Raw genomic sequence first — 20899 nt, forward strand, 5'->3', positions numbered from 1 at the left:
GGTTCTCTGCGTCGCTTCACCCTTTCAGCTCAAGGTCTTTATTACTGCAACACCTTCGACCTGGCTTTCACCTTCCAGCTTCCACCTTCCAGCTTCCACCTTCCAGCTTCCACCTTCCAGCTTCCACTTTCCAGCTTCCACCAGCACCTCCTTCGCCAGATGCTTTCGACCATCCTCTCGACCAGTTCCTAGTCTTCGCCATCTTCATCTCTTTCTTGACCGTTCGTCCATCATCACTGCTACGTTCCTGTCCACCACGCTCCTGCTCTTGCAAAATCAAACAACTTCTCGCCAAATTACCTTCTTTATCGATTTTGAAGCTTGATCTTGCTTACGATGGCCTCTACAAGCTACATAATGGCGTCCCGCAGCGCTAGCAATCATGACTACGCTTCGGCCTTCGCCAACGAGCCGACAGGCTCAGCAAGCTCACACAGCAGCTCAAGTCTCCACGACCGCAGGGTCCTCCAGCCAGACGACTTCAAAAGGAGCAAGAACCAACTCAGCTCGCGATCAAGACCTGCTTCGCGCATCGACTACATCGCCAACTCCGGATTGTCAAGTCCCGCTGCATTGATCTCACACATCCCCAGCTGCTCTCAAGGCGCTTCGCCTCTGCCACCCAACTTTGACCTCGTGTTCCACAGCCGTCCCAAAGTCCTCGTCGACCGAGAAGGGGGCAATCGTGAAACATTCGGACCGTGGAATGAAGATGCGGAAGGATCCGAAGACCAGTCTCACGGTGTCGTTCTGACCGATCCCAAGGAAGAACTGGTCACTGTCGCAGGTGAAGCTTTGGACGACGAGTCGATCCCCGTCCAACCACAGCCCGAGCTCGCTCCGGCCTCGTCCTCATCACCCCCAGGTGATGCCCATCTCACCCAGCTCAAGCAGGAGGCCGACGAAGTTTGGAACAGCTATCGTCCAGGCATGACTCCACAGCAATCTACTGTCGCGCTGGAAAGCGAGCCGGACTCGAGATCCAATGCCTCCGATCAGCCTGCCAACATCCCACAGCGCGTCACGTCGTTGCGTCGCAACTCGGCCATCGTTCTCACCTCATTGCTAAAGCATGACTCTCACCACCAGAGAGACTCTGTCACGATCGTCAGTAGTCAGTATCACGCATCTTCCAGCCAGGTCCACGACAGGGCCGTGCCTTCCGCACGAAGTGCAAGGTCAGAGTTCGAGACGTTCCCACGTATCACCACCTCAATCTCTTCGGGTGCATCGTTCAGAGGACCATCTTCCTCCGATGTGCATTTCCAGCGTCCCTACACCGCCTCCATCCTGTCATTCACATCCGAAGGAAGCTTCCTCAGCTACCAGAACAGCTTCGAGAGTGGCATCAGTCCGCTCTTGTTGAACCGCACTCCCACATCGACCCGCATGTCAGGCCGCATACAGCGACCCGCGACTTCCGGAAGCATTCCTTACTCCGCCTCCGCCGAGTTGAACTTTTCCCGTCCTCTGCCATCTCCCGGCATGCCCAATCGTCCAGAGACGAGCAATCAGCTCACCGCGGAAGAGAGACGTCAGCAGGTGCGTCGCACTAAGAAGCTCACGCAGATGCTCGGCGAAGAGATGCTCTTGGCTCCCAACACGTCCCGATCCTTGGGCCCGAGCGTTGACAGTAGTCGCAACAAAAAGTGCCGACCTCAGAGCATGCCTTTCAACAACGACCTCGTTGGTATGCCCTCTTCAGCGCCACCTTTTGGATCGATGACTGGTAGCAAGACTCGCGCTCTGTCTCGAAAGCTACTCACAAGCCGAAGCCAACCAGGCAAGAGTTGGGGTCATGCTTTCGCAGGTCTCGACTCAGCCCCAGTGCAGGGCCTGAACCGTAAGGCGGCCGCCATCCTCGGCCTGCCCCATCCTTACTCGTCCAACGCCTTGAACAAGACTACCGGCGTCGAATTCCTTGAGAGCGAAGACGTGCTAGAGGGGCGGGAAGAAATCAACCCTACCGCACGTCCTTTCATCCCAACGGGTATGGAAGGGTTCAACGAGCCCACGCCCAAGGTGGCTCAGCTCGTCGCCTTTTCGGCTGCAGCTCTTGACGAAGGTGCCCCGCCTACTCTTCCACAGGACGGTGTTTTCCGACCTTTCGACAGCACACACCTCGATCAAGCTCTCGCCATGTCAGAGAGCCGCAAGCTTGCCGCTGCTCGTGACGCGCGCCGCCGCCGTGTTGCCAAGATGTCGCGCTGGCTTGGCGAAGCGGTGCCGGCCGAGCTCATTCACTCGGGCACCCGTCAGAGTCTGAACAGTGTCACTATTCGCAGCACTGGCGCTCCGGTTTCTTCGGATCCATCGTTGATGAGCCACGACTCGGATTACACTGTCAGCAACAGGAGCTGCGCTCGCCTCACCCAGTCTTCGTCTCCTTGCAACTCTTCCTCTCTCGCTCACAGGTCTCTGTCGCACGAGTCCTCGGTCGCTTCAGGCTTGCAGTCTTTCATGTCGATTGACAGCTCGGATGATGAAGATGATAGTGTGGCTGTTTCTGCGCCCCGCGTTCCCTTGGCCGAGCGTCGTTCGGCGGGACCTTCGCCACTGAGCAACACCGCAGCCTTGCCAGTGACATCGGACAGCATCTACTCCTACCGCAACTCGATTGAGAGCTACGAACATCTTCTCAAGTACGATCACGAGCGACTCAGTGAGCTCGCTTCCATCTTCCACGACACCCGCATCCCCATCGCTGTTGCCAACAACACAACTACCGTCGACACTGTCGTTTCTCGCTTCACTCGACCACCTCGCTCTGCCGCTCGTTCTCAAACCTCCGGCTCGACCGTGACAACCCAACCTGGTCCCGTCTTCAGCAGGCCCTCCCAAACCTACAGCAGCGCGGGCCACAGTCCAGCAACAAGACCCATCACCTTCTCCGCCAGCGTCGGTGACATGCCCCGTCGATCCGCCGCCTTCCTTGAACTCTCTGACTCCGAAAGCGACAGCAGCGAAGCAGAAGAACTCTACTCCCACGAGTTCGATTTCTCTCCCTCAACCATCCATCAGAGGAGAATGGACTCGCACGATCGTTCCATCTCCAAGCTTTCCAATTTCTTTGGCTCGACTCCGTCGCAAATTGTCAGGTCGCAGAGCGTTATCCGTGCTGCCACTTCCAGCGCCGACTCTATCTCCACCGTTGAGATCCCAATTTCTGCTACGGCCGGGAAGATGGGCTGGGGGAGGGGAAGGGCACCTTCGCAACCGGATGCATTGAAGACAATCCTAAGGTCACTGGGGGAAGAGGCTATGGATGATTCCAAATTGACTTCGTTCCAAAAATCGGAGATCTCGAGGAAGGTGCATTTGTTGAGGAAGAGGACTACTGAGATGTTTGCTTGAGAAAACACCGCTGGCGGACTTTCTCTTGCAGCATACCGCACATAACATTCCCGTATAGAACTGTCTTTCCATCCTCAATCGTTCCCTTCCCGTTGAGCGGTTGTATTTGTACTCTTACTCGCATCATCACATTCTCTTTTGCAACGCAACTTGACTCAAAACTCTGCACCATCACACATCACACGGCTGACGGACAGCTGTGTTTGAATCCTTCGCATTTCCTGGTCAAACCAAGCGTGAAAGAGGAGGCCATCAATGATCAATATCCTCCCAAGCCCTACCAACAGTCATCTTCAAATCCTCCTCCGTCAACTGTTTCGTCGCACTAAAGTACCCCGCTTGAATCTTTGCATCGATCTCCACCCTCGAATCAGCCGGGATTAACTCCTCTGGTAACTCGTACCTATTCTTAATCTTGATGCCGCTATTCACCGCCGCATCGTGCTTCATATTACTCATCGAGATCCAATTGGTAATGTTCGTAGCACCTAGCCAGTGCAAAACGTCTGGCATAAGAGCTTGAAACCTCATATCCTTCACCCCTGCGATGTTCTCCGTTCGCTTGAAGTAGTTCGATGCTGAATCGGTTCCTCGTTTTCTTGCATTGTAGACAAGGTACTTGGTAACTTCACCAAGAGCGCGGCCTTCTTTACGGAAATAAATGACTGCACCAGCACCACCACGTTGTGCTGTCTTAATACATTCTTCAATCCCGAACAGAAGATAAGGTCGACAAGTGCAAATATCGGAACCGAAAACGTCGGAACCATTGCACTCGTCATGAATCCTAACCGTCACCTCCTTCTCCGAGTCCCTAAGATCTTCCGGCCTACCAAAGATATACACTGTCAATCCAGAAATGGGAGGAAGAAACACCTTAAGGTCATGCCTAGTAAGCAATTCAGGATAAGATCCACCAGTATCTTCAAAAATCGCCCTTCTCAACGATCCCTCTGTCACCCCTAACCTCTCAGCTACACCAGGAAGATACCAAACAGGATCAACCGCCGCTTTACTCACGCTAACCTCACATCCAGGATCCACATCCTCCGCCACACCCGGCAACCTTATACTCTTTACCACAATCTTCCCATCGATCGGGAAAACACCTGACGCCTGGGCCTTGTCCAATTCAGGCATCTTAATGTGCGCTTTGGTCAACGAAGCTGTGGGCCGGATATCAATTCCTCCGTCGAACTCTGACTTGTAGACTTGCGGTGCAAGATGTCCCCAAGGGTCCATGGCGACGATTTTGGAAGGATCGAACCAGGATGGGTTAGGAGGGATATCGAAAGGTGGTTCGGTGTTGGTGTAGTCTGGGCGATGGTTGGGGTTGAGTTGACCCATGGCGATGGAGAGTGATCGGTAGACGGAGTAGGAGCCTCCGTAGGCACCAATGGCGTTGCGGACGCGGATGGAGTTAGGGTGTCGACTGGCAACGACGGGTCCACGTTGGTGAGGGTCTTGGGCGGCCCAGTTGAGGGGGAGAGGTTTGATGCCAACTTGGCCGGGGTAGGTGGTGAGGATGACTCGGGAAGAGTAGTAGCCGGCAGTGGAGCTGATGGAAGCTGGTTGAGAGGGTGAAGCTGCACCGTTGGCGGTGGGGAGCTTCCTGGTACCAAGATCGGGTGTGCTGATGGGACTGGGACCGTTGGTCTGTGGAAGACCACCAAGCGGGTGAGCAGGGGGTCCGAGAGGCTGGGGAGGCGGTGAGGTGCCAAAGGCGAGATCAGCGGGCTGCGAAGGAGACAAGCTGTGAGCACCTAGTGCAGTGAAGCCGCTAGAGCTCTGTCGGCGAACTTGCGAGGAAGGAGAGGGGAGGGTAGCTGCATTTTGCAGTGAATCCACCTGCGAGTTCAACACGAGAGAGAGCGCAAGGCAGGTATCATCGTTAGTCTGTGTTCTTCATTGAGATTGCTGCTAGTCAGGCGTGCGTACGTACCTTGGCTTCAAGATGCGAGTTCTTGATCTTGAGCTCAGTGATCTCGTCGAGAATCCTCGATAAAATCTGGTCGGTGGACGAGGTCATCTCGGCAACACAGCTTCGTGCTGTGGAATTGGAGGGATGCGTGTTGCTTGCTCGACAGTTTGGTGCTGCGAGGCTACTGCTTGCTCAGTTGATGGTGGTTGCCGAACAAGATGGATCAGGGCGGACACATACGCTGATAAGGGAAGGGAGTGAGGAGAGCTCTGGCCATGACAATCGGCGGTCTCCGAATGTGATCAGCTAGCGATCCTTGACTCAACAGGCACAGCACCGTCGGAAAGGCTTCGCCGGCACAAGAGACAAAACGGGCACGGATCATCATAAGGGGCGGTTACTCTTACTCGGCATTGTGTGTGTGTGAGTGTGAGTGTGTGTGTGTGAGTGTGTGCGTGGAGTGTTTGTTGCACCCTGAATCACAGAATCGGATGCGCCGACAAGGGTGCAGTGCATCTGCCAGGTCACAAGTGGAGTAGATAAGAAAGGTGTGAGCGGGCACTCGAGCTGCACACGACAAATCCCGTCTGGACTCAACCGTGCGAAAAAAACAAACTAAGGCAAAACAGGACAAACTAAGTAGATTGCAGGCAAAGACCCATGAGGTCCTCGAAGCTCGACAAGGAGGCTCCCAGCCCACCAACAGCTGCAGTGTCACCTGCACAGCAGTCAGCGGTCATGGCAGAGGGGCCAGGGGCCCCACCAAGGTCAAGTTCAGAGGACCAGGTCCTGCCAAGAAGGACTGGGAGGGACAAGGGGTCCCTGCCAGGATGAGTAAAGGGCCATGGCAACCATGGTGTGCTGCTCAGATGCCAATTGGTCAACATATCGATGATAGCAGTCTGAGTTCCAGTGCCCAAGAAGCTTGATGGTATCTGTGTCAATGCCCTGTGACACAGCCCAAGTGGCTGCTCCTCAATGGAAAGAGTGCCCTGCATATTGGGACATGTCCAGCCTGAGTCAAGAGAGAGCCGAGCGAAGGTGCTGGAGGAAAGTGGAGTGGGAGAGCGGCTTGTACCCATCATGCAACCCAAAGAGGTGTAAGCGGTCGTGTGCCAGAGACTTAGGTTTGGGGGTTATATTGAGATTGCTTGAGTAAGGTCTACTCAGTATGTTTCACCTAAATGTAACCAAACATTGCCACTTGGTAAGTCTCCACTGACCACCTTGAACACTCTGTTCAGAGGTTGTGCAGCACAGACACTGATCATGATGAGAGAGTGATACACCCTCTCTACAGTACAAGTGTTCACAGTACTGTTGTTAATGCTCTTGGACATCACTTGGACTGCAATATGCTGATTGCCTACAGAGGATGGGAGTTACTGGACTGCTGGTGAGGATCACTGCCTACAATAACTGACTGGACTGCTGGTGTTGAGCAACACTGCCTACAGCAAGGGACTGGACCACTAGTGTTGAAGAACACTGCCTACAGTGAGGGCACTGGACCACTAGTGTTGAAGAACACTGCCTACAGTTGTTGACTAACAGTGATACAACACACATGTTGAGAGTCATTGCAAGAGCACTGCTATTGCAATGGTACATAACTGAGTAAGTAGAGTAAGTAGTAATAAGTAAGTAAGTAGAGTGGATGGGGGTCCACTTGTATGCTATGGTAGAATGAGAGTATTTATGCATTCGATTGGTGTTGCCTGCAACACCTATCCTGCTCCTCTTGAGGGGCCTTTGTCCCCCTGTTCAACACTGTCTTGTCCTGCTGGCATCAATCCCATTGATACTGCACCCTTACTGTTTGCTTGGTGTAAGGGTTATGCAACACTGCCCTCTCACCTTCATGCTCTCCTTCTGCCTGATGATGTGTGATGCCCCCTTTTGACACAGCTCCTTCTCGACTTTATCTTGTGAATCCCTTTAGCCACTTGTTGAACCTCATGACCAAACCCCTTGGTCATGTGGTCACTTCAGCACAGCTCCTGTGTGACTTTATGCACGCACCCCTCAAGCGGTAAACGTCTGTGTGATACTGAGTTGTCAGGGGTCTCGCGCCTGAAACCCAGGTCGGTCTGTCGAGATACTCGGTGACTATCAAACTGTGTGACAGCTATTGTCTCGGTATCGGTGACTATCAAGTGGCGCAGTGACAGCAGGTGGCATTCGTTGTATATACTATCATAGGTTTTGGCTGACCTCTGTGGACACTCCGTTCAGGGGTAGCTCGGCACAATCAATATCAATGTTATGATGACACCAAGGTCTGGTGTGAGTGTTGATGATGATGAGATTGATGGTGTTGGTGATGAGATTGGTGATGTCAATGATAATGAGGTTGATGGTGTTGGTGATAAGGTTGGTGGCATCAACACAAGTGTCCAGTGTGTTGACTTGATGCTTGAAGTGATCCCCGGACCGCAGTGGACTACTGCCTTCAGTTCTATCTTGATCCAGACTGCTAACCTGCTATGGGCGCCTTCGGATGTCAGGTAGTGGTGATACAACACACACACTACGATGAGGAGCAACCTTGATAGATTGCTGCTATGCTGACTGAAACTAATGTATACTTATGCTGAAGTGATAACTAGTTATATGGTGAGTAGAGTGGATGAGGATCCACTCGACCTATGATGATGAGAAAGCATGGTTATATACCTCTTTACAGCATCGCCAGCGATGCTGCTCCTGCTCTCTCTCCAGAGAGTACCTTCTTCATCGAGTGCTGTTCAGGGGCCTCTCCTGCTTGGCACCCCTGTGCCTCTTGAGTTGTGTCGACTCCTTCGACACTGCTCCTTCTCCTTTGATCAGTGACAGTTCCTTTGGCTCTTGTCTCTCGAGCCCCTGAGTGGTAACCATCTGCATGCTCCTTGAGCTTGGTCCTCTTCGTGGCTGTGCCTGCTCCTTGAGCTTGGTCCTCCTCGTGGCTGTGCTTGGCCCTCCTTTGCATGTGAGTCCATAGGAGTCCATGGTCTCCATGGAGACTGCACTATGACCATGCTCTCTACTGGTATCGACTAGATCTTCAATACCTGTGCTCCTTCTATATGAACCCGTGACCCTCCTGCTTCTTGAGCATCCAGGCCCATGACACTACCCCCCTCTTAAGAGCTGAGCTCCGTCGAGGCATGCTCTGGTCTGGTTCATGCTGACTCCTCCTCCTCCTCCTCGACAACATCGCCAACATCTTCCTTCCTCCTTCTCTCAACGTCATCCTCCTTCCTCTTCCTCTCTCTACTCCTCCTGTTCTCTCTTCCTCTCTCTACTCCTCCTGTTCTCTCCTCCTTTCTCTACTTTGTCTACTCACTCGTCCCCCCTCTGACACCTCATACTCCTGGATGAGGTTGGGACAGTTGAGGTTCTCTACTGGTTCCCATGAAGCAGCTTCTTCTGAGTACCCTCTCCACAACACCTTGTACTCTGTAGTCCCATTGTGTGAACACTTGTCAATGAGTGCTTCAACTTCGAAGTCGAGGTCCTCATCTGGAAGTGATGGTATGGTGGGCTGTTCAGCATGTTGAGGAAGAGAACTTGTTCTTGCTGGCTCGAGCATGGAGACATGGAACACATCATGCACCCTAAGGTTTGCTGGCAATGTGATTTGATAAGCTCAGCATCCTACCCATTCCTGAACTGGGTAGGGTCCTGCAAACCGGGTATCTAACTTGGGTGTGGGTCTCCTTGTCTTCCAGTTTCGGTGGTTGATATAGACCATATCACCCACCTTAAACTCGATGTCCTTGTGCTTCCTGTTATACTGGTCTACTGATCTACGTTGTGCCTCTCTGATCTGCTCCTGGAGGTACTTGCAACGCTCCTTTCCATCCATGAGGTACTCAAAGCAACCTGGATCATTGACTCCTAGTTGTTGAGGGATGTCAGGATGAGCTTTGGGGTTCCATCCATAGCATGCAAAGAATGGTGAGACACCAATGCTGTTGTGGACCATGTTGTTGTATACAAAGGCTGCAGTGTCCAGCAGGTTGGCCCAGTCATCCTGCTCATAGTTGCAGTACATCCTTAGGTATTGCTCTATGACCTGATTGACCCTCTCTGTCTGACCATCGGTTTGAGGATGGTAAGCCATGCTAAGTGAGTGCTTCACACCCATTTGTTCTGTGAATGCCTTCCATGCTCCTGATATGAACTGCCTGCCTCGGTCCGAGACCATGTGATCTGGGTATCTGAAGAGTCTAACCATGTGTCCATATAGCAACACTGCAGTCTGTTTGGCCATGACTGTCTTATGGGTTGGAGCTAGTATGACAAACTTGGTTAACCTGTCGACAATGACTAAGATAGAGTCATAGGTCTTGGAGTCATACTTCTTTGATGGTGGTAGTCCTTCAATGAAGTCGAGGGATATGGAGCCCCAGGGCCTGTCTGGGGTTGCTAGTGGCTGTAGCAAACCATATGGACGATGACGAGGAGCTTTGTACCTAGCACATACAGGACAACTTGCTACATAGTCTGCAATCCAAGCTGTCATGTTTGGCCACCAGTAATGTCGTTGAGCTGCCTTGATGGTAGCATCTCTTCCTACGTGTCCAGCAGTGATACCATCATGGCATTGGGTCATCACCATGAATCGCAGATGCTCTACAGAGAGAGACTGTCCATCTACCTCTTTGGCACTCCTTGAGTGTCGGTTGTTGGTCCTCCCTGGCATGATCACCTTGGGGATAACCAACCTTCCTCCACTGTACCATAGGTCATCCTTGAGTTCGAAAGGCTTCTTCCTATGTATCTCCTGTAGCTCTTGGTCTAAAGGCTGGAAGATCTTGACCAGGTCTTTGAGACCTTTTGATGCTATGGACTCCATCGAGATCATGGGGGCCACTAGGAGCGAGTCATGGTCTGCTGTCTCCTTGAACACTCGAGGAGGCAGTAGTTGCCTCACATTGTGATCCTGCTCTTCACCGGCTGGTTGCATGTCTGTCCTTCTGGTGAGAGCATCGGGTTCACCACCTTTGTCTCCTGGTCGATACTGCAATATGAAGTCGAAGTCTGCTAGTAGTATTGCCCATCGAGCTTGTCGACCTGTGATGCGTCTCTGTGACTTGAAGTACTTGAGGGCTTCATGGTCAGTGAGGATGACCAGTTGGTTCGGTAGTCCAGCTAGCATGTGTCGCCACTGAGTGAGGCAGGCGACCACAGCTAGGAGCTCCTTATCATGGATCTCATAGTTCTTCTCGGCAGAAGACATCTTCCTAGAGTAGAAGGCCACTGGATGCCATCGTCCTTCATGCTCCTGCTTGAGTACTCCTGCTATAGCAAAGTCACTTGCATCAGTCTCCAACCTTGTTGGAAGGTGGTAGTTGAAGTGCTGAAGCACTCCTGCTGATGTGAAGGCCTGGATGAGCTTGTGGAAGGCCTGTTGGGCCTCCTCTGGTAGCTCGAACTTCTTGAACCGTTCTATAGGCTTTACCAGTGCTGTCAAGGGCTTGGCTATGCGAGCAAAGTGGGCTATGAACCTTCGATAGAAGTTGGCAAAACCCAGGAACCTCTGGATGTCATGGATTGACTCTGGCATTGGCCACTCCTTGACAGTGCGCACCTTTTCTGGGTCCATCTCTATGCCCGTTGGCTTGATGATGTACCCCAGGAACTCGACTGTCTTGGTGTGGAACTCACACTTCGACAGCTTAGCAAAGAGCCTGTTGCTCCTTAAGCGAGTGAGGACCTCGGTGACATGCTTCACATGTACCTCTTCAGTGTCACTGAAGATCAGGAAGTCATCTAAGTATACCACTACATATACTCCAATGATGTCTCGGAAGATGTCATTGATGTATGACTGGAAGTGAGCCGGAGCATTGGCTAGGCCAAAGGGCATCACTAGGTACTCATAGAGTCCCAACTGAGTGCCAAAAGCTGTCTTCCATTCATCTCCTTTAGCAATCCGGATGAGGTTGTATGCTGCTCTAAGGTCTAGCTTGGTATAGATCCTTGCCTTCCTGAGTAAGAACAGCTGCTCCTCGATGAGGGGCAATGGTGCCCTGTTCTTGACAGTGATCTCGTTGAGACCTCTGTAGTCCACACAGAGTCTGAGACCTCCATCCTTCTTTGGTACGAAGAGCACTGGTGATCGTGCCGGGCTCTTCGATGGTCTTATGAACCCCTTCTCGAGGTTCTCATCCAAGTATCTCCTCAACTCGGACATCTCCTTGGGTCCCTTAAGGTATAGGGGCCCTTGAGGTGGCTTACCTCCTTCTATCAACTCGAGGTGGAGATCATGCTCGGTATGATGGGGCAGCTTGTCTGCTTCCACCTCATCAAACACATCTCGCAGGTGTTGGTATGGCTTTGGTATGTCTGCAGCCGTCACCACCTTATCTACCTCCACCTCCATCTCGACTCCTTTGTCTGCGCCTGTAGGTACAAAACCAAAGGCCGGGAGTGATGATGGTGGCTCCTCTAACAGCATGAACCCTATGGGTCCATCTTCCAGAGCTGCTCGTAGTATGCGCTCTGCTGAGACAAACTCGTTACCATGAAGGGTTGGTCTCCTCATGGTTAGGTCCCCTGCTCTTGCTGCTTCAGGGGGTCTCCTAGGGGGTCGGTCCTGCTCCTGAGTCTTGAACTCCAGCTGGCCCGTATCCCATTGTATGGTGGGTTTGAGCCTCCGTAGCTCAGTGAACCCCAGGATGAGGTCATAGTCCGCAGTGTCGGCCACTGAAGCTTCGACCACACCCAGATTGTGTGTACCAATAGATACCTGCATGCTCGCAGAACTATTGATGGAGAGTTGGTGCCCGGTGACACCATGGATCGATCTTGTTTTTATGGGTTTTATGGGTATTTGGTACTTACTAATGAAAGAATCTGAGACTATGGACAAACCAGCACCAGTATCAGCTAGTATCCGAGCAGGATGGTCTTGAACCATTCCAGAGAGCTCCAGTACTGCTTTGCCTCCACTGGTAGAGAAACATACTTGACAATCTTGATATATACAGAGTGATGGCGAGGAGGTTTGTAGAGCAATGCATGCCATCAGTGCATCACCCCACTGACGTTTCCCTCGTCATCATCATCATCGTGCTCCTCCTCGTGATCGGGGTCCATGGGTTGCTGGTATGAGCTGAGGTCCATGGCCTCGGGGTCACCCGTCTCAGTGCTGCCTGTGTGGCCATCTCTTGAGTCGGTGGCCTCCTCGAAGGGGTCTGCTGTGGTGACCATAACCTTTGGTCCCATGGGTCGAGAGCTAAGAGGGTTTACCCTCCTGCTGGGGCAGTCTCTGGCCCAATGGCCGATACCCTTGCATACATGACAGGTGTTGATACCTGATGGAGCAGGGCTTCCTTGCTTCGAGGGTTGGGTGGGATGATGAGGAAGGGGTCGGTTTAGGTTTTGTATAGTTGCTTGTGTAGTTGCTTGTGATGGTGATCGAGCTGGATAAGGTTGAGTGGGTTGTCGGATGGGGATTGAACTTTGATTTGGCCGAGACCCAGTTCTTAGTGGAGGTGACGTGGCATTTGGAAGTGAGTGTCTAGCCGAGGACTGCTGTAGTAGCATCCTCTGTTGATCGATCTCCTCGACCTCTCGATACCACTCCCATCTCTTCCCAGGTGGATTCCTCTCGAACTTCTCCTGTATGCTACGAGTGAGACTACCTCTGAAGAGATCAATCACTAGCTCATTGTCATCTAGGTTGACCTGTCCTTCCAAGTCTCTGAACCGCTCTACATGACGTGTGGCGGCACCAGGAGCATCACTTGTGAGTCTGAGAGCCAACAGCTTGTTGTATGCCTCCATCCTAGCATTGCGTGGGTTGAACTGCTCTGACAGTCGCTCTGTGAAGTAGTGCCAATCATTGAACAACCTTCCTTCTCTAGCTCTATCAATACGGAGCTTGGAGGTCCACCACTCTCTTGCTGTCCCTTCCAGTTGAGCACCCATGTGATTGATCATCCTAGACTGCTCATACACCTGGTTGAACTTAAACCATGCTTCGGCTTCTAGAATGAAGATCTCCATGTCTCGGGGATTGAACTTTGGAAAGGGGGTGGCGATGGGCTTTGACTGGTTAAGCTCTGCCATGATGCTGGTATCCTCCTCGTGGTCCAGGGGGTAAGGGTCCGTCCTAGTCCTGCTGTAGGGGTCCAGCTTAGTCTTGACATATCTTGGCCCAGTAGGTGAAGCATACTTCTCATAGTTGATGTCCTCCTGCTCATCCAGGTTGAATGAGACTGATCGTCTTGATCGTGGAGCAGGAGTAGGAGTATGTGGGTCTCCTATCATAGACTCATCTCCTCCTCCTGCTTGGTCTTCCGAGTGAGAGAGGTCCATTGTATCCTCCCTACCCAGCTGAGCTCGTTGTAGTCGTTCCTCTCGATGACCCTGCCTAGTAAGCTCTAGCTGAGCTTCCAATAGAGTGAGTAGTCTATCGAGCTTATTGTTGAGGTCTGGGTCCGTCATGGTGATCGTGAGGAGCTGCTTGAACGATCCACTCTAATGTCAGGGGTCTCGCGCCTGAAACCCAGGTCGGTCTGTCGAGATACTCGGTGACTATCAAACTGTGCGACAGCTATTGTCTCGAGATACTCGGTGACTATCAAGTTGTGCAGTGACAGCAGGTGGCGTTTGTTGTATATACTATCGTAGGTTTCGGCTGACCTCTGTGGACACTCCGTTCAGGGGTAGCTCGGCACGATCAATATCAATGTTATGATGACACCAAGGTCTGGTGTGAGTGTTGATGATGATGAGATTGATGGTGTTGGTGATGAGATTGGTGATGTCAATGATAATGAGGTTGATGGTGTTGGTGATAAGGTTGGTGGCATCAACACAAGTGTCCAGTGTGTTGACTTGATGCTTGAAGTGATCCCCGGACCGCAGTGGACTACTGCCTTCAGTTCTATCTTGATCCAGACTGCTAACCTGCTATGGGCGCCTTCGGATGTCAGGTAGTGGTGATACAACACACACACTACGATGAGGAGCAACCTTGATAGATTGCTGCTATGCTGACTGAAACTAATGTATACTTATGCTGAAGTGATAACTAGTTATGGTGAGTAGAGTGGATGAGGATCCACTCGACCTATTGATGAGAAAGCATGGTTATATACCTCTTCTCAGCATCGCCAGCGATGCTGCTCCTGCTCTCTCTCCAGAGAGTACCTTCTTCATCGAGTACTGCTCAGGGGCCTCTCCTGCTTGGCACCCCTGTGCCTCTTGAGCTGTGTCGACTCCTTCGACACTGCTCCTCCTCCTCATGACCTGGTGTCGACTCCTTCGACACTGCTCCTCCTCCTTTGATCAGTGACAGTTCCTTTGGCTCTTGTCTCTCGAGCCCCTGAGTGGTAACCATCTGCATGCTCCTTGAGCTTGGTCCTCTTCGTGGCTGTGCCTGCTCCTTGAGCTTGGTCCTCCTCGTGGCTGTGCCTGCTCCTTGAGCTTGGTCCTCCTCGTGGCTGTGCTTGGCCCTCCTTTGCATGTGAGTCCATAGGAGTCCATGGTCTCCATGGAGACTGCACTACGACCATGCTCTCTACTGGTGTCGACTAGGTCTTCGATACCTGTGCTCCTTCCATATGAACCCATGACCCTCCTGCTTCTTGAGCATCCAGGCCCATGACAATACTCTAAATTTGACACCCTCTGCCAATGCAAACAGGGTCCCATATGAGGAGTTTTACTGTAAGTCTGCACATGGTTTAGCCAAGCAGCTGCACATCTTTGGCTGCCTCACATGGATCCACCTCCCCAAGAAGGATCATGCAGGCAAGCACAGTATGAGAGCTATTCCAGGCATCATGATTGGCTATGACAATGAGCATAAAGGCTGGAAATTTTACACTCCTGGCTACAGCCCATCCATATGATGGAGCAACTCAGCCATGTTTCATGAAGCAAAAGGTTGGCATGATCAACCTAGGACACAGAGCCCATTGAAGTTCAGGTTCAAGAGCCTGGAAGCCAAAGGTATGAGACAAGAAACAGACAGCAATGAGCCCAAACTGGAAGTGGAAGTGCTTGACATAAGGGACCCACTCCCAAATGCACACACTGCACCATCCACTGAGCCTACCAACAACAACAGATCAGAAATTGTGGTCAAAGAGATACTTGGAGAGGCACAAACAGCTATTCTGAATCTCACACCAACACTAAAGGAAGCACTCGCCAGCAATGATGCACAACAATGGCAGGAAGCCATATGCAAGGAGCTGGATGGGCTCGAAGCAATGGGAACATGGGAAATTGTAGACATACCACCAAATGCCAACCTTGTCAACTCCAAGATCATCCTCTGGCTCAAACTAGACACTGACAGCATACTGGTCAGGCACAAGGTGAAACTCGTTGCATGAGGCTTTACTCAGCAAGAGGGCATTGACTTTGAAGAGACCTTTGCACCTGTGGCACCACTCAGTGCAATAAGGGCCCTATTGTCCCTGGCAGTGGAATGTGACTGGGAAGTCCACCAGCTCAACATTATGATGGCATACCTCAACTCCATGCTCAAGCACACAATATATATGAAACCTCCAGAGGGTGCCAAAGTGCCAGACAGGAAAGCCTACTGAGCTGTCAAGGGATTATATGGTCTCAGGCAATCAAGATGGGAATGGAATATGGAGTTTGATAAGTTTCTCCAGCATTCACATTTCCATAGGCTTGATTGTGCACTGTGCATTTACACCAGGGGGAAAGGTGATGGCTTTGCAATAGTGATCATATATGTCAATGATATGTTGATCATTGCACCAAAACTGGAAGCAGTCAAGTGCATCAAGGAGGAGATAGGCAAAAGATGGAGAATGGAGGAGGGCAGCAATGTGTCTCACTTTCTAGGAATCAAGATCTCCAGGGATCAAGAGGCAAAAACCATGGACCTTGAGCAAACCAGCTATGTCAAGCAACTGCTGGATGAGCACTTGGACAAACACAGAAAGAAGTCTAGTGTCCCACTTCATGACATCCCAGTTCCAGAAACAATGGCAAGCATCACAGAATGAAAGGAGTACCCACAGATTGTCAGTAAACTTCTGTGGCTCTCCAACAGAACATGTCCTGACATCAGTCAAGCTGTTGGAGTCCTTGCACATTACATGACACAGCCATCAAAGGAACACTACAATGCAGCACAAAAGGTACTTCAATATCTGGACCACACACAAGACATCCACTTGCAATATGGAAGCAATAAACAACAGGATTTCTTGACAGTGCATAGTGATGCAAACTGGGCAAGCGATGCCACAGCACAATGAAAAAGCTCATCTGGCTCAGCAGTATTTGTGCATGGGAACCTAGTAGCATGGAAGTCAGCATTGCAGCACTGTACTGCCTTATCAGCAGTAGAAGCTGAATTTGTGGCTGTGATGGAAGCAGCCTGAGAGATCCTGTTCTTCAAACATCTCTTCAGGGCCATCAGATTCAATGCTGGTACCCCCACTATCTTCTCAGATAACACTGGTACCATCCAAGTAAGCAAGGATCCTGCACAACATTGGAAACTAAAACACATTGACACCAAGTACCATTTCATCAGAGATAACATACAAGATGGTAAGGTCAAAATCAAGTATATTAACACTGTGGAAAATTTGGCAGATGTCTTCACCAAACCAGTTGGGAGGGATGTATTACAGTGTGCACAAAGGGGGCTAGGACTAACAACCCAACAATGTGCAGCAGCTCAGCAGTCTCCTGCCTTGCTGCTGAGGGAGGCAGTTGAGGAAATTGATTTGCCCAAGGTGCATGAGGAAGCAAGGACTGTGAATGAGCAGCATGCATATGAGATGCATATTGGTTGCCATGACAACAATTCAGGAGCTAAGCATAAGGAGGCAACCAGGAGAACACAGCAGCAAGCATCTGACCAATGTGAGGTGGGGCAGTGTATCCAAAGATCATGCTAAAGTATATATACCTATGTAGTCAAGCGTTCGTAAAAGTAATTAAAAAAAATTAAAATAAAATAAAATAAAATAAAAACGTTTTTTAGCGAAGCCTCAACTTAAAACCACTACACCAGCTAGTCCCTTAGCTGGTGTACCCAATTCACACAACACTGAAGTAAAAACATTTCACTCCCAATACTCCGGACTCGGAGAATGGATTTCCACTCCGGTGACACCTTGAACAACAGTGTGGCACCCTTCTCCCATGATAGGGTCATCGGTGTGCTGCAGCAGCTCCTGGGTAAGATGGGCTTACCAGCCTCAGTGTATGCTGGCCACTCCTTCCACTAAGGAGGTGCCACCTGGGCTGCACACCTTGGTGCCTCAACTGAGGCCATTCAGGCAATGGGATGCTGGTCTTCCAACTGTTTCTGCTGGTACATCATTCACCCCCCCATCTGTGTGCAGAAAGCTGGCCGCCTCCTACCTCTTCTCAGCCTTTGCCTCCTCCTCTTTATCCCCTCCTCGGTTTGGCATGTGACTCCTCAGCCTCCAGCTCCTGTCTCCTTCAGCAAAACCGGACCTTGCTGTGCAACCAGTTTGCCCCTCGCACATTGGCGGTCCGGGAGCCCCTCGAGCCTATGAGCACACTCACGCTCATCCCGCAATCCTAATCTCCTTTATGCTCTCCTATTGGTTTTTGTTATGGTATGAATTGAAGGTTCGGATGTGAATACGAACGCTTTCTATAGTACGCTTGCGGCGCGTTCCTGTCGATCATCATCGCATGAAGACGGTGTCTGTTTATCTCTCCAAGAATGTTCCAGTCTCACAGTGATAGGAGAAAAGGTATGCGCAGCCCCAAAAGCCACAAGCCCTATCACCGGCGTTTAAGAACTACCACTCAACACCCGATCCAACGTCGTGCGTCTAGGAAGATTCAACGACGAAGCAGTCAGCAGCATCCGGGTTTGCTCAAGGCAACATCTCGATTCGCTCAAGGATCAGCTAGCGTTGTCCTCACTCACTTTTCATTCTCTCACTTGCACTCACTTCCGCCAACTCTGTCACTTTGTAGCAGCTTGACACCCAAAACATCTTGCCTTGGCGCAAGCTAATGCGGATCTACGAACCGCACGTACAACCTTCCACTCAGCCCCTTTCCCAATTCTTGCAGAACTCTTCTCCCGCGACACTTCGGCACATATAAGCCTGCAGCTATCGAGTTCTGTGTATTCTAGTGTAAAAGCGTTCTGATTCGTTAGGATGCGCAACGGACACTGAGATGCGGCGGAAAAGGGGAGAGGGGTGAATCGAAATGGATATCCACATTTTCACTCCTGCGCTTGATGAAGCTTTGTCCGATTCGTCTGTTGATTGATTCAAAGCATAGGGCGGCAGGTGACGGTGATGATAATTTGATCTAGATTCGCAAGGCGCGCTTACACAACAGTACGGACTGGAAACACAAGACTCTTGCTCGATGCACAAGCCATGCCGGGTACAGGGAAGCGTTTTGTCAATGCTCTCCACTTAAGCTCGTCGCTTCAGGTTGGTGCTCAACCACTCGAGACCCTCGTAGAGACCGTCACCGCTGGTGGCACACGTGGCCTGGATGAACCATTGTCGTTGTCTCAAGCTGTGCAAGCCGAGCTTGTCGGTAATCTCGGCGGCGTTCATGGCGTTGGGCAAATCCTGCTTGTTAGCGAAAACGAGCAGCAAAGCATCGCGGAGCTCATCCTCGTTGAGCATGCGCTGCAACTCCTCGCGCGCTTCGGAAACTCGCTCTCGGTCGTTCGAGTCGACGACGAAGATGATACCGTGCGTGTTCTGGAAGTAGTGCCTCCAGAGAGGTCGGATCTTGTCCTGTCCTCCAACGTCCCATACAGTGAAGGAAATGTTCTTGTACTCGACAGTCTCGACGTTGAAGCCTGCAGTGCAATTGAAGTAAAACGGCAGCAAGGAAAAGGAATTAGGTTGCCTGAGCTCGAAAAAAGTGCCGCGGCATGTTGTAGCCGAGAGTGTTTGCAATGTACTTACCGATGGTGGGGATAGTGGTGACAATCTCACCAAGCTTGAGCTTGTAGAGAATAGTGGTCTTACCGGCGGCATCGAGTCCGACCATGAGAATTCCTGTCAAGGTGAACATGAAGAGAATCGAAAGGAGCGGTGGTGAGCGAACACAATCAAGAAGGAACCATAAATCAAGGGTAGAGACGATCAAGCAAACGATGAGAACAGCATCAAAGGCGATGTGAACCGAGGCATCAGTGACCTCGGAAGAGCCCGTGCTTCGACGAAGAATAGGCTCAAAGAGGGCCATCATGGCGTAATTGGCAGTTCAGGCCTGCGTGCGAATCCCTTTGAAGTTCATGAATGAATGTGATGGTGTACGCTGTCCCTGTTTTCTGCTTGGTTGTCGATTCCGAGAAAGGTGTCGCGGACTACTTACGCATTTCCTTCTTGCCGAAAAGGCCGGAGAGCAGCTTGGAAATAGACATGCCCATTTTGGTAAAGTGATTTCCCTAGACCGAGAAGGTTGAGGACTGTAAGGATATCGGCGCGCGTGTGACAGATAAGCAGAGGTCGGTGTTGAAAGAATCAGTAAAACGTTTCTTCCGGTCGGTGGTGGATGTTTATTTCGATGTTTGCGCGCATAAGCTTGGTGAATGTCGGTTTCAGCGCAGTGCGAAGGATACGAACAAGTGACGGAAAGGTGAAGTGGCGGAAGGAGTCGAGGAGACCTGCAACCGAACGAGAGTGCTGGTGGTGAAGGAATCGGTCGACAAGGATGATGGTGATGGTGATGACGATGAAATTGTAAATCGACGCGGGGACCAACTTGAAACAACAGACAGACAGACAGCAACAGCCAATGAGCGAAACTCAGAGAAGGGAAGGAGTTGGCTGCGTGTGTGTGTCGGTGTGCGTGTGTGCGTTGGGTTCCGGCGTGAGCGCACTTCTGAGGTTGCTCTCTGCTGGCTGCCCCTCCGAATTCTGGTTCAGAAGGCTCTTCAAAAACCAAGCTCCAAGCCTCGAGCGCGAACCTGAGCCTATGCTCTGCTGCTATCGTAGCGAAAATGCCCATTTGAATTTTGAACGGGCAGCCTGCACCGAGGATCAGGAATCTCTATTTCGAAATTGTTGATTTCAAAAGCAAGGTGCCTGAATTGTGCGAGACCTTGAAAGATTACAAGCTGGAGAGGAACCTTACAGGAAGGACTAGAAATTTGAAAGTCCAATCTGGAAGTTCGAAAGACGAGAACAACACCGAGACGCTTGAGCCACTGCTGGTTTGATTACAACTTGCTTGTAGTTGAACTAACAACTTAGATGCAGGAAATACAAATCCTCCTTATTCCCAGCATTTCATTTCATCGCAAGTCCAAATCTTCCAGCTCAGCGTCGCCCCGAGCCTCTGTTTTCGTGATGCAGTTTGGTCGTCAGCGAGATTCAGTCTGCTTCCACAAGCATCAACCGTCAGCGCTGTTGCGTTGGAGACGTATCAATCTCAGATCTGGTATCTGCTGATCGGCGTTCTGTCCATCATCGCAATCTGGGGAGACATCGTGTCTGAGCCTGCCTTGCTTTGAGCAGTCGAGAGCTGACAGCGTAGATAGCAGTGGTTCGGCATCAGCTCAACGCTATGACACCTTGTACCAAAGAGGATGATGAGCTTTGACCAAGGTGTGCAAGGTAATACGCTCATGATCCCCGATTCTGCACAGACGGGACCATGGTACACGAC

General features: G+C 51.2%; 8 protein-coding genes across 8 annotated transcripts; 3 read left to right on the forward strand and 5 right to left on the reverse strand.

The window, feature by feature from the left end:
* Nucleotides 1–357: 357 nt before the first annotated feature.
* Nucleotides 358–3354, forward strand: UHO2_01270 (uncharacterized protein; the record flags this gene model as incomplete). The annotated part of the gene is made up of 1 exon (XM_041553737.1): nucleotides 358–3354. The coding sequence occupies one exon, from the start codon at nucleotides 358–360 to the stop codon at nucleotides 3352–3354; it is 2997 nt and encodes a 998-aa protein (XP_041409671.1).
* A 252-nt stretch (nucleotides 3355–3606) lies between these two features.
* Nucleotides 3607–5383, reverse strand: UHO2_01271 (uncharacterized protein; the record flags this gene model as incomplete). The annotated part of the gene is made up of 2 exons (XM_041553738.1): nucleotides 3607–5202; nucleotides 5297–5383. The coding sequence occupies 2 exons, from the start codon at nucleotides 5381–5383 to the stop codon at nucleotides 3607–3609; spliced, it is 1683 nt and encodes a 560-aa protein (XP_041409672.1).
* A 527-nt stretch (nucleotides 5384–5910) lies between these two features.
* UHO2_01272 (uncharacterized protein) lies at nucleotides 5911–6357 on the reverse strand (the record flags this gene model as incomplete). The annotated part of the gene is made up of 1 exon (XM_041553739.1): nucleotides 5911–6357. The coding sequence occupies one exon, from the start codon at nucleotides 6355–6357 to the stop codon at nucleotides 5911–5913; it is 447 nt and encodes a 148-aa protein (XP_041409673.1).
* Nucleotides 6358–7955: 1598 nt separating this feature from the next.
* UHO2_01273 (uncharacterized protein) lies at nucleotides 7956–12182 on the reverse strand (the record flags this gene model as incomplete). Its single annotated transcript, XM_041553740.1, has 4 exons — nucleotides 7956–8282; nucleotides 8601–8871; nucleotides 8916–8938; nucleotides 9018–12182. The coding sequence occupies 4 exons, from the start codon at nucleotides 12180–12182 to the stop codon at nucleotides 7956–7958; spliced, it is 3786 nt and encodes a 1261-aa protein (XP_041409674.1).
* A 107-nt stretch (nucleotides 12183–12289) lies between these two features.
* On the reverse strand, nucleotides 12290–13714 carry UHO2_01274 (uncharacterized protein; the record flags this gene model as incomplete). The annotated part of the gene is made up of 1 exon (XM_041553741.1): nucleotides 12290–13714. One exon carries the CDS (start codon nucleotides 13712–13714, stop codon nucleotides 12290–12292), a length of 1425 nt encoding a protein of 474 aa, XP_041409675.1.
* A 1427-nt stretch (nucleotides 13715–15141) lies between these two features.
* UHO2_01275 (uncharacterized protein) lies at nucleotides 15142–15615 on the forward strand (the record flags this gene model as incomplete). The annotated part of the gene is made up of 1 exon (XM_041553742.1): nucleotides 15142–15615. One exon carries the CDS (start codon nucleotides 15142–15144, stop codon nucleotides 15613–15615), a length of 474 nt encoding a protein of 157 aa, XP_041409676.1.
* Nucleotides 15616–15879: 264 nt separating this feature from the next.
* Nucleotides 15880–16263, forward strand: UHO2_01276 (uncharacterized protein; the record flags this gene model as incomplete). The annotated part of the gene is made up of 1 exon (XM_041553743.1): nucleotides 15880–16263. The coding sequence occupies one exon, from the start codon at nucleotides 15880–15882 to the stop codon at nucleotides 16261–16263; it is 384 nt and encodes a 127-aa protein (XP_041409677.1).
* Nucleotides 16264–18684: 2421 nt separating this feature from the next.
* UHO2_01277 (putative ADP-ribosylation factor) lies at nucleotides 18685–19658 on the reverse strand (the record flags this gene model as incomplete). The annotated part of the gene is made up of 3 exons (XM_041553744.1): nucleotides 18685–19082; nucleotides 19192–19284; nucleotides 19604–19658. 3 exons carry the CDS (start codon nucleotides 19656–19658, stop codon nucleotides 18685–18687), a joined length of 546 nt encoding a protein of 181 aa, XP_041409678.1.
* Between the last annotated feature and the right edge of the window lie 1241 nt (nucleotides 19659–20899).

Source organism: Ustilago hordei, assembly GCF_900519145.1.
Source record: "Ustilago hordei strain Uho2 genome assembly, contig: UHO2_contig_02, whole genome shotgun sequence".
Classification (NCBI taxonomy): Eukaryota; Fungi; Basidiomycota; class Ustilaginomycetes; order Ustilaginales; family Ustilaginaceae; genus Ustilago; species Ustilago hordei.